The sequence below is a fragment of the Geotrypetes seraphini genome, chromosome 2 (assembly GCF_902459505.1).
Source record: "Geotrypetes seraphini chromosome 2, aGeoSer1.1, whole genome shotgun sequence".
Lineage (NCBI taxonomy): Eukaryota > Metazoa > Chordata > Amphibia > Gymnophiona > Dermophiidae > Geotrypetes > Geotrypetes seraphini.
In genome coordinates, this window is record NC_047085.1 from 233,998,512 (window position 1) to 234,010,864 (window position 12,353).

Genomic DNA, 12,353 nt, shown 5'->3' on the forward strand with positions numbered 1-12,353 from the left:
GTCTCTGCTGGTAAAGCCCTTCACTCTTCCTCTATGCTTCAATCAGCAAACTTCTTATTACATAGAGCATACTGGACACCCTGTAGGTTAGTTAAGATGGACCCTTCTGCATCGAAATTATGTTGGTCATGTAAACTGTATGAAGGTTCCCTAAGACACATGATCTTTGATTGTCCATTGCTGAGTAAATTTTGGAAATTGGTTTGGGCAGACATCTGTAAAATACTCAGTATCCATGAAAACTTATCCTATGCTATTCTCATTACTGGTATGCATGCATTAATAACTCCTATTACGGAGTCTGAAGGTATCTTACTTCGGGGCCTCCTCATGTTGGCACTACGGTCCATTTTTTCTAACTGGAAATCTCTGGATATGGTTTCGCCTGCCATACGGTGGTCCAACCTTAATATAGTTGTTAAATATGAAATTCTGTATGCACGTAAATTGGGTTCCTTACACCGTTTTCATGACATCTGGGATCCTGTATTGAATTATTGCTCCCAATGCGTGTAACATCATTGTCATACCTAGACTTTTTCTGATATTTGACTCTTTTGTATTACCTTTTGAGTACACCCATTCATTTGATTCTCATTTAGTGTGTAACTCATTATCTGTATTCATATTGTTGCACATTTTTGAAATGTTCCTTGTACTTTTGGATCTGTCTTTTCATATTCTTATGTGACACAGATGATGGATGTCATGTTCCCTGAATTATTGATTGCAGTTCAGTTCTGTTTCGTTTTGTATTTGGTTATATATAAATTCAATAAAATTTATTGAACTTAAAAAAAAAAGTTTATTGTGCTGTAATGTTAATATTTTATGTAAATGCATAATCTTTTGTGCACAATTGAAGTTTTAAAAATGAATAAAGAATTAAAAAAAAAAAAAAAGACTCCAAGCCCAGCCTTACTTACATTACTACACAGAAGTTACCTGTATACCAATGATATCCAATGCCAATACCTAGATAACAATCAGGTAAGTTAGGACAACTGTTTTGTTGTCCTAATTTATCTGGATGGTAATACAGGTGTCAACACTGAATATTGTTGGTGCCCAGATAACATCTGGGGTACCATCCTATACCCAGTATTTAGCACTGGTATCCAAGTATGGTCTGGCGCTGAATACCTGAAAAGAGAATGGCACAGGACCAAATTTTTCCCCTGTCCCCTGTTTCCCTGTTCCGTTCCTATGAGTTTTGTCATTGTCCTTGTCCCTACCCCATTTCTGTAAGCTCTGCCTTAACTGCACAAGCCTTGAACACTTATGATTTTAAAGTGTTTGAGGCTTGTGTAGATGAGGGCAGAGCTTGCAGGAATGGGCAGGGACAGGAAAAGAACTCATCGGGACGGGAAAATGAGTTCCTGCGGGGATAGGGAAAAATTTGTCCCCGTGTCATTTTCTACCTGAGAATAAATGAAAATGCTGCACTCAGCATTTGAAGTCAATGCATGCTATAGTGTTTAAATATTAGGGAATCACTCTTCTACATGATGAGAACATGCACTAGAACCCTGTACCACAAAATCTGTTTGCAGAAATATACAATTACAATGGAAGATTTGAAAGAATATATATATATTTTTTGCATTTACCTTGATAAGTGCAGAGCAATGACCCATATCCCATCCATAGTCTTTAAGAACTGCCCTCTTACTGAGCTTCCTGCCAATTTTTGCACGGTGATCCAGCGCAGGGATAAGGTCCAAGAGATCTCCAATTCCATTCATGAACAGGATTTGAAATAAATTAAGTGGCTAGATATATAAGGGAAAAAAACCAAAACCACTTTTCAGTAATACATCTTCATTGGAGGGGCTGACCTGCCTCCAAGTTCACTGCTGTTTCTTCTTATCATTTTTTACCCATATTTTATCTTATCATATTTCCACCCAAATTTCAAAAGAAACATATGCAGTGGAACCTTGGTTTACGAGCATAATTTGTTCCAGAAGCATGCTTTTAAACCAAATTACTCGTATATCCACTTCTTCCCCCCCCCCCCGCGGCCACCAGCGCTGCTCCACCCCACCCCATCCCCAAAAGACCACCCCACCCCCGAGGCCACTGGTGCGCTTCCACATCTCCCCCCCTCAAACTGTCATCGCCCCCTACCGCAAACCGGCATTGACCCCCCTCGCAAACACCCGCCCACCCAAACTGAAGCCTTACCCCCATCTAGCATCAGCACTAACCCATAGGAAGTGCCGGTGCCCGAAGATCATGCTGCTTGCTGAACTGGGCCTTGAGCATCTGCGCATGCTCAAGGCCTTCTGGCTCCTGCCTCTCTCCGAGATTCTTGGAGAGAACGAGATTCTAAGAGAGAACAAGAGCCAGAAGGCCTTGAGCATGTGCAGATGTTCAAGTCCCAGTCCGGCAAGCAGCACGATCTTTGGGCACCATCACCAGCACCTCCTTTGGGTTGGTGCTAAGTGCTGGTGCCAGATGGGGGTAAGGCTTCAGTTTGGGCAGGCGTTCGCGAGGGGGGGCAATGTCGGTTCGCCAGAGAGGGGGGCGGTGTTTGCCATCAGGGAGATGCCGGTTCGCGGTGTGGTATGCAGACTATGCCTGCTAGGAGTGTCCCTAGAGCAGTGCACAAGTCCATTCCAGGCTCCACTCAAATTTCCCCTTCTAAAGCACAATTTCAGTCAATTGATGACTTACCTTCTTTGTCCTGTAGAGGGAGCGGGAGAGCAGGATTCCCATCCCCCACTGAAGCCTAGGGTGACTGACCGGAAATCATCTCCACCTGAGGGTTTGGGGCGGGGCTGCAGACTGCTATCCTTGAGAGCCAAGCTACTTGAGAATCAGAAGCAGCAGGAACTCAGGCAGGACAGGCCACAGCACTCAGGGCTGAGAGCTCTGAATGTCAGCCCAATTCCAGAGGCCATGGAGTTAATAGAGGCTGGTGAAGACATGCCTCCTGGTTTGCTGGAAGAACCAGATGACATGGAGCTGGAAGTAAACCCTGAGACAAATGCTGATTTGCCTAGTGAAGCCCAACTTATGGAGGTATGCTGTATGAAAGCCAAGTGACTGACTCTGTTGTAGTGAGTACTGAAAGTTTGTTTTTCTAATTGCTTGCAAGTGCTGGATATTTCTAAGCCAGCTGAAGAGTAAAGAAGTTTTCTTTTGAACTGTGCAAGAACTGTATTTTTGATACTGGTTGTTTGTTTTTTTCCCTTGTTGGAAGTTTATTTTCCCTGGTGGGGGAAAGTGAACTGTTTTTAGGCACAGACAGTGGGTTTGCCCCGTGTTCATGTGGTGGGATAGAGGGCCTATTTTGGCAGAATACCACACGGAGCACACTGCCCAGCATGCCGTTATTGAGGAAGCAGGTGTAATTGCACTGACTTGTGCTGAATTGGTGCAATCCTGAAGTTTGTTTGTTTTGAGTTTTTCTTTCTTTTGTTACACATGCTTTTGAACTGTGAACTAATGTAAATGTTGGGAGAAGATTCCTGTTGGATGTTTTGGGACTATTTTTATTGTGATACACCCACAGAGACTAGTGACTTATTCAGTTTGCCATTTGAACACTGAGTTTATAAGCTGAATCATCCTGACAAGCTTTCCGTTTATTTTTACTTTGAGGAATAAAGTGCAAGTTTATTTTGAAGAAAAATTTACCTGGTGCAGTGTTGTCCTTAATCTAAAAGCTTTATTATTTTTCCTTGTGCTACCCGCAGCGGCTCGCAAGAGGTTTTTCTTGTACCGGTGGCCCAAAACCCATTGCCTTGAGGCTGCTGGTTACAAAAGTGGTACCAGTGTTGGGATTTTTTATTTTACTGCCTAACAGTAGAGGCTGTTGCAAGGGACATCAAACCAGGAACTGAAATTGATTAAGTGCAGTGCTTGACGCTGTGTGTTGTTTTTGCATTTTTTTTGTGTGGCTCTTCATCTGTGGACTGTTGCTGACCTTGGGAGAACTCTGCTTGAGATTGTGCCTGCCAGAAGCCTTGGAAGCGGAACCCAGAAGCAGATCCGGAGGGAGCCCAGCAGTGTTCCAGAAGTGCCAAGCCTGTTGTCAATCCTAAACACTAAGACTCATCAGTCTGTCTGGTAAGAGTACCCTAGGGACAGCTGATTGAGGATTCTGGGGTTGATAGCACGGCTGAGAGGCAGGAGCTGGGACTAGCTCTTTGGGGGTGCGAAAAAGGAAAAAAAAAAAACAACTGCACTTGGGTTCCGTTGTTTTTGTTTGCTTTCTAGGTGGCATCATGGATTTGCAGCAGCTGTTCACCTTGTTGGCGACAGAAAGACAGAAACAGACGGAGGACTTAAAGGTCGTGCTCCAGGCGAATCAGGATCTCTGGCGGGCGAGCCAGGTGGAGGCCGGAAGGAGACACGAGGAGCTGGTACAAGCCATGGGGGACCAGACCAGGACTTTCATTCAGTTTCTCCAAGGGACAGTGTCTGGAGGTTCCAGTGCAGGAGTACCAGCACCAGCACGAGCTCCGGTAGAGCTGAACTATTTTACTAACATGCAGCTTTGTAAGATGGGATCTACCAATGCTCCAGATGATTTTTTGATGGCATTTGAACGAATGGCGGTAGCGGCTGGCTGGCCGGAACAACAATGGGCGACGAGGCTGATCCCGTGTCTCGCTGGAGCAGCGTTGGCGGCATATCAGACTCTCAGCCCTGGGTTAGTTAATAACTACCGGGCCATTAAAAACCATATCCTGGACTACTTAGGGTATACGAGGGAACACTACCGTCAAGAGTTCATGGGTACCCAGTTGAGGGACAAAGAGAGGCCCAAAGCACTACTTCATAGGCTTAGGAAGCTAGTGGAACGGTGGCTACAACCCTGTCTCTCAGATCCCCAGGCTATGTTTGCTGAAATACTACTAGAGCAGTTTTTGGAGGCTCTGCCGAAGAACCTCAGAGCCTGGATCCAGAGACAGGGAAGTCGTCCGCTAGGACAAGTTATAGAGCTAGCTGAAGCTTACATTGACTCCTCTTCATCAGGACTTGAAGGGAGCACTCAAGGAGGTACCTTTGCCTGTAGGGGGCCAATGACTCAGACGGGGGCTACCATAAGTCCCAAGAGAATATTCTTGAGCCCACGAGGAAAGCGCAAGACTCAGGGGCACCTGAGAAAAAACCTGTTTTAGGTGTGGTAAACCCGGATACCTGCAGAAGCAGTGTAGAGTTAAGCTGTCACTTACTACTTCTCGGGAAGGGAGTAAAAACTCTACAAAGCCCTATGAGATAGTGATTCAGATAAATGGCTATAGGGTTAAAGCCCTGTTAGATACAGGGGCGGAGCAGTTGGTTATGTCCCGACCTTGTTGGGACCGAGTAAAACAAACTGGCTCCTTTACCAAGAGTTCAGAGAAGGTCCCTATCGTTTGTGTCCATGGGGGCAAGAACACTTATCCTCAATATAGGATCCCTATAAGGTTTAAGGGGGATGTGAGGTACCTGGGTGTAACAGTGATTCCTAAGGCCCCTGCTTCCCTTATTTTAGGGCGGGATTGGGCAGGCCTTGGGGAGGGCATCCAGGAAAAGAAATCCCTTAGAGGCCAGGGTAAAGAAGGAGGATATAGCTATGCTCTTATGGCCAAAGAGGGTTTGAATTGGAGGCACCGGAGAAATAGGTCCAATAACTGTTTTCCTCGGCAAGAGGAAAGGGCTTATTCTCGTTGGTGTCCTACAATTCGCTGGGCCCCTTTATCTGAAAATGCCCATGCACCGACACAGGCCTATGATAAGGCAGCGGGATGCGATATCTATGCAGCTATAGATGTGGTAGTGCAGAATGGGGGAAGAACATTGGTCCCCACTGATATTCAAGTATCTCCGCCACCGGGGTCTTATCTTAGAGTGGCCTCGCGTTCGGGGCTAGCTTCACAACATGCCCTGGACGTAGGTGCTGGGGTGATTGATCCTGATTTTCAGGGAAACGTTTCCGTTTTGCTAATAAATAGCACAGAGACAGAGTACCAGATTAAGAAAGGGGACCGCATTGCGCAGCTAATCTGCGAATGAATCTGGCAACCAAAGTTGGAGGAATGGAAGCAGTTGCTACCTACACGCAGAGGGACAAAGAGTTTTGGTTCTTCTGATGTTCCTCTAGAGAAGGGCATATCTTTAGGCCCAACGACTTCCCAGTCTGACCAAGACTCTCTGTCAGTCATAGAAAAGGCTGTTGAACAACAAGTGAATGAGGTAGATTATAAGGTCACAAAGATGCTAAAGGGAGAGAACAAATTTACCATGTGAACCTTCTTAAGCCTTGGAGGGAGCATCAGACCTTATCTCAAAGTTGTGAGGAAGATGAATTCGGACCTCAGATAAGAGAATTTAATCTGACGGAGCAGATCAATATGGTGGAGGAACTTACCCCTTCCCAGAAGAAAGGAGTAGGAGGTTTACTGGAAGTGTTTGGGGATGTTTTCTCTCCTATCCCTGGTAGTACTACTCTGATAAGCTATGATATCCAGACTCTTCCAGGGCAGGTAGTGAGGGTTAAACCTTATCGGTTGTCCGAAGAGAAGAGGATTTTGGTTCAGGAATTGGTGGAAGAGATGTTCCAATTCATACCAATAATAAAAAATTTCAAATCAAGTCATGACGATGCATCCAATTACCGCCCCATCTCCAATCTACCATTCTTAATGAAACTCTGAAAAATTAGTTTTTGAACAGCTTTCAGAATTCATCGAATCCTCGAACGCATTACATCCCAATCAAACCGGTTTTCGAAAACACCACAGTACGGAACATTCAATGATTGGCCTCGTAACAAACATACACTACTTTATTGATCACCACAAATCTGTAGCTCTCTTTTCTCTGGACCTGTCTGCTGCATTCGACACAATTGATCATGAGCTCCTACTTAATCGTCTGCAATCATTAGGCATAGAAGGCCAAATCCTAAAATGGTTAACCTCTTTTTTATCAAATCGTACTTCGAGAGTTAAATTTAATGATGCCTTTTCTGCTAACTTCTCCTCATCTTATGGTGTTCCACAAGGATCAATACTATCTCCTCTTTTATTTAATATTTTTCTATCCCCGCTTATTACTATCTCACAGTCATTAGGTTTTACAGCCTTTTCATACGCTGATGATATTCAACTCATGCACCCTCTCAACCCAGAAAACACAGAAGAAATAAAAATTATCAATGACAAATTAGAACTAATAAAAAACTGGCTAAACAATAACAAACTAGCTCTAAATACTCAAAAAACAAAAACAATGCTTTTCACTTGGAAAGGAGATATAACTTTAAAAATACCATTCGCACTCGATAATACTCCTATAGAATCAGTTTCTCAACTGAAAATCCTTGGTGTAATAATTGATGCAGAACTTTCATTTCATAGCCACATTAGTGAAATAGTTAAATCATGCTTTTACAGATTACGACTTCTTCGTTCAATTTCGACTTTTTTAGATTCCAAATCAATCAATATTTTAGTTCATTCTTTAATTATCTCAAAATTAGATTATTGCAATTCTCTGCTTATCAATATAACCCAGAAAGAAAAGAGACGACTCCAAATTATCCAAAACACATCAGTTAAACTAATTCACAAAGCAAGAAAGTTCGACCATGTTACCCCCTTACTTATTAAATCACATTGGCTCCCCATATCTCATCGAATTACCTTCAAAATTATATTTCTGGTATATAAGACATTGATCTTTAATGAACCCCAATTTATATAAAAAATGATTGTCCCGTATACTTCTTCTCGCTCTCTAAGATCATCCTCATCACAATTGTTATCAGTCCCCTCGTTGAGAATTATAGGTACAAGACGTAATGATATGTTCTCTGTGATGGCCCCTACACTGTGGAACTCTCTTCCAAATTTTATTAAAAGTGAAAAAGACCTTGTCTCTTTCAAGAAAATTTTAAAAACATATCTATTTCAAGATGCATTTGATTCTTAAAATGCAATATTTTAAGGTTTTTTATTTTCTCTCTTTTTTTTATATTTAATATCTTTGTACATTTAAAACATTTTATTTTACCTCACCCCATTATTACCCAATGTGTTTTCCTTTTTATGTAAAAATTTTAACAAGCAACGAAATTGTAACTTTCCCCTGCCTTCCCGCTTACTCTTGTCTGTCCAATTTGTCTGTCAGTTGTTTAACTTATTCAAATTATATGTATTGCCACATTCTGATGGTTTTTAATTGTACATCGCTTAGATATTGTTATAAGCGATTCATCAAATGCAAATTAAACTTGAAACTTGAAACTAAGATGCCCTTTGGCTTTCATGGCGCTGCCGCTTCACGTCAACGCCTGATGGATCAAGTGCTAAGGGGACATCAGGAGTATGCTTCCGCCTATTTGGATGATGTCGTCATTCATTCACAAACCTGGGATCAGCACATAGAGCAAGTACGAGCGGTCTTACAAGCATTAAGGGAAGCAGGTCTAACAATCAACCCCAAGAAATGCTGTGTGGGAAAAAAAAGAGGTCAAGTATCTGGGATACTTGGTAGGAGGGGGGGTGAAGCCCTTGGTAAAATCCAGTGTATTCGGGAAAACCCAGAACCAGAGTCCAAGAAGCAATTACGGGGATTCTTAGGGTTGGTGGGGTACTATCAACGATTTATTCCCCATTTTGCCACCTGTGCTGCCTCACTGACGGAGATGCTTAAAAAGAATAGGCCTGACAAATTGCGTTGGGACCCCGAGGGTAGGAAGGCATTGGAGGATCTCAAGACCTGTCTGTGCTCTGAACCAGTGTTGGCATCAGTGAATTTCCAACGTCCATTTGTGTTACAGACGGATGCCTCACAAACTGGTTTAGGGGCAGTACTGAGTCAAAAGGTGGAGGGGCTAGAACATCCGGTCCTTTATCAGAAGCCGCGTGGAGGAGGCAAGAGCAGGCGGCGGCTGAGGCAGGAGAGGTAGCTGTGGGGTGAAGGGAGTCGTTGCCAGTGGGAGTAGAGCCCGGAGGAGGCAGAAGGAAGCAGGGACTGGTGGTGGCGAGGAGCGGGTAGCGAGAATAAGCGCCCACCCGCACCGCGTCACCAGTGTCATCAGCGCCAGGATTCCCCCTTATCAGAAAGGAGCTGCGGCACGAGGGTCACAGAAGCCACATGGAGGAGGCAAAAGCAGGCAGCGGCTGAGGCAGGAGAGGTAGCTGTGGGGCGAAGGGAGTTGTTGCCAGTGGGAGTACAGCCCGGAGGCAAAAGGAAGCAGGGACTGGTGGTGGCGAGGAGCGGGTAGCGAGAGTAAGCTCCGCCCACCCGCACCGTGTCACCAGCGTCATCAGTGCCCGGACTCCCCCTTATCAGGAAGGAGCCGCGGCGCGAGGGTCACAGAAGCCGCGTGGAGGCAAGAGCAGGCGGTGGCTGAGGCAGAAGGAGAGGTAGCTGTGGGGCGAAGGGAGTCATTGCCAGTGGGAGTAGAGCCCGGAGGCAGGAGGAAGCAGGGACTGGTGGTGGCGAGGAGCGGGTAGCGAGAATAAGCGCCCACCCGCACCGCGTCACCAGTGTCATCAGCGCCAGGATTCCCCCTTATCAGAAAGGAGCTGCGGCACGAGGGTCACAGAAGCCACATGGAGGAGGCAAAAGCAGGCAGCGGCTGAGGCAGGAGAGGTAGCTGTGGGGCGAAGGGAGTTGTTGCCAGTGGGAGTACAGCCCGGAGGCAAAAGGAAGCAGGGACTGGTGGTGGCGAGGAGCGGGTAGCGAGAGTAAGCTCCGCCCACCCGCACTGCATCACCAGCTTCATCAGCGCCCGGACTCCCCCTTATCAGGAAGGAGCCGCGGCGCGAGGGTCACAGAAGCCGCGTGGAGGAGGCAAGAGCAAGCGGCGGCTGAGGCAGAAGGAGAGGTAGCTGTGGAGCGAAGGGAGTCATCGCTAGTGGGAGTAGAGCCCGGAGGAGGCAGGAGGAAGCAGGGACTGGTGGTGGCGAGGAGCGGGTAGCGAGAGTAAGCTCCGCCCACCCGCACCGCATTACCAGCGTCATCAGTGCCCGGACTTCCCCTTAAAAGGAGGGGAGCCAACGGCGCACAGCCGTTCGGCGACCGGCAAAGGCGCTCGCCTTAGCGAGAGCCGCCTTTGCGAAGGAGCCTCGAGAAGGAGCCAGGAGACCAGGCCACCCAGCAGCTCAAACTAGAAAGAGAGCAAACAGGATCAGGAGGCAGAGGGGAGGAAGCCGTGTCTGAGAGGAAAAACAGAGGGGCAGCGAGGAGGGGCGGAAGCATGATCAGGGTAGCGGCAAGAGAAAGCTCCGCCCACCCCACCATGTCAGAGGTCGCCTCGGCGCCCGGGCTCCCCTTTAAAAGGCAGGAAGCCGGAGCACGAGGCTGACCACGGCGGCGTTCTAACAAATTCAAACTACAATAAAAAAAAAAAAAAAGCACACAGGTACTTTTTCTTTTTCTTCTCTTCTCTCTCTACTTTTTCAGTTAGCTGCATGCCGGGCACACTCCAACACACCGACGAACTTTAGGTTCGAGAAAAGAGAAATGGAGGCAGCAGAAACCCAGGGAAGCTTCCCAGTATACTGCATCGAGTGTCATATGTATGACTACCTCCCCTCCGGGAGGCAGGCGTACATATGTGGTCGATGTTAGGAATTGGATAGCCTGAAGGAGGTCTGGAGACTGCAGGTTAAGGTCCAGGAGCTGGAGGGACTCCGCACCGTAGAGAAAAGTGGGCAATTGAGGCAACTGAGGATACCACCAGAGAGAGCCACATCAACGAGCAGGTTAGAGAGCTCGAGAGATTCATCGAGGAGGCCTGCAAGATGGTAGAGGCACAGGATCACCAACAATTCAGAAGGGAACCAACAGATGGAGGACAGAACCCACCAGACACCAGAGGGGAAGGACCTTGCGGAGGAACTGAGCGGGCAGAGAAGGCGGAAACCCATCAGAACCAAGAGGATGGTTTGGAGGATCGAGTCACTGATATGGACCTGAGAACAAAGAGGAAGCCTAGAAAAGGAAAATCTGCAATCGTAATGGGAGACTCAATCCTGAGAGAGGTGGACAGTCAGGATAGCAGGAGGCAGAGAGGACCGGCTAGTGACTTGTCTCCCAGGGGCGAGGACAAAGGACATCTCTGACAGAATCGAGAGAATCATGGAAGGAGCTGAGACGGAGGAGCCAGCAGTGATAATCCACATTGGAACCAACGATGTCAGCAGAAGGAACTACAACAGGACTACGCTGACTGAGCAGCTTAAGATCTTGGGGAGGAAACTGAAGCTAAGGACAAGGAAGGTAGCCTTCTCAGAGATCCTGCCAGTACCAAGGGCGGATGCAAGGAGGCAGACCGAGCTGCAAGCAATAAACGGTTGGCTGAGGAGATGGTGCGAAGAGGAGGGTTTCCACTTTGTATGGAACTGGACAACCTTCCTGGGGAAAAACAAGCTCTACAGGAGGGACGGACTGCACCTGAGCACGGCTGGGACAAGGATGCTGGCAAGCAACATCCAGACCGGCATAGACATGGCTTTAAACTGAGGACAAGGGGAAAGCTGATAGTCGATCTGACATCGACACATCGGACTAGAGCAGTGGTTCCCAACCCTGTCCTGGAGGAACACCAGGCCAATTGGGTTTTCAGGCTAGCCCTAATGAATATGCATGAAGCAAATTTGCATGCCTATCACTTCCATCATATGCAAATCTCTCTCATGCATATTCATTAGGGCTAGCCTGAAAACCCGATTGGCCTGGTGTTCCTCCAGGACAGGGTTGGGAATCACTGGACTAGAGTATCAACAAGGATACTGAACAAGGAAAAGGCGATAGAGGGCTCGAGACTGAGTGGACATTTTTTGGAAAAAAAACCCAAAGACACAATGCAGGGGCCCAAGGAACTAATGAAACTAAAGAGCGGGAAAAAGAGGAAATAGCCGGAACCAGAGGGACATCCAAAAATGGGGAATCAGACTGAGGACGAGATAGACACTCCACAGGAGGGGGATGAGGACGAAACAGACACACCTCAGGAGGAGGATGAATGGAACGAGGTTCGGGGACTGGCAGCCCATGAGGAGGTCGGCAGGAGCGGAAAAGGAGGACACAGCCGGAGCCAGAGGGACATCCAAAAATGGGGAATCAGACTGAGGATGAGATAGACACTCCACAGGAGGGGGATGAGGACAAAACAGACACACCACAGGAGGCGGATGAACGGAATGAGGTTCAGGGACTGGCAGCCCATGAGGAGGTCGGCAGGAGCACCAAACCACGAGGAAAACCAACGGAGAAGGTAAATAACCTGGACTTAAATTGCCTATACACTAATGCTAGGAGCCTAAGAAGACACTCCACAGGAGGGGGATGAGGACGAAACAGACACACCTCAGGAGGAGGATGAATGGAACGAGGTTCGG

At 46.9% G+C, this 12,353-nt stretch overlaps 1 protein-coding gene across 2 annotated transcripts in view; it reads right to left on the reverse strand.

The window, feature by feature from the left end:
* Positions 1-12,353, reverse strand: part of LOC117355991 (phospholipase-B 81-like) — a 197,677-nt gene that overhangs the window by 116,923 nt on the left and 68,401 nt on the right. For both annotated transcript variants that reach the window (XM_033935208.1, XM_033935209.1), the window contains one exon: positions 1,611-1,772. In XM_033935208.1, the coding sequence (XP_033791099.1) occupies positions 1,611-1,772 (162 nt within the window). The remainder of the gene's footprint in view (positions 1-1,610; positions 1,773-12,353) is intronic.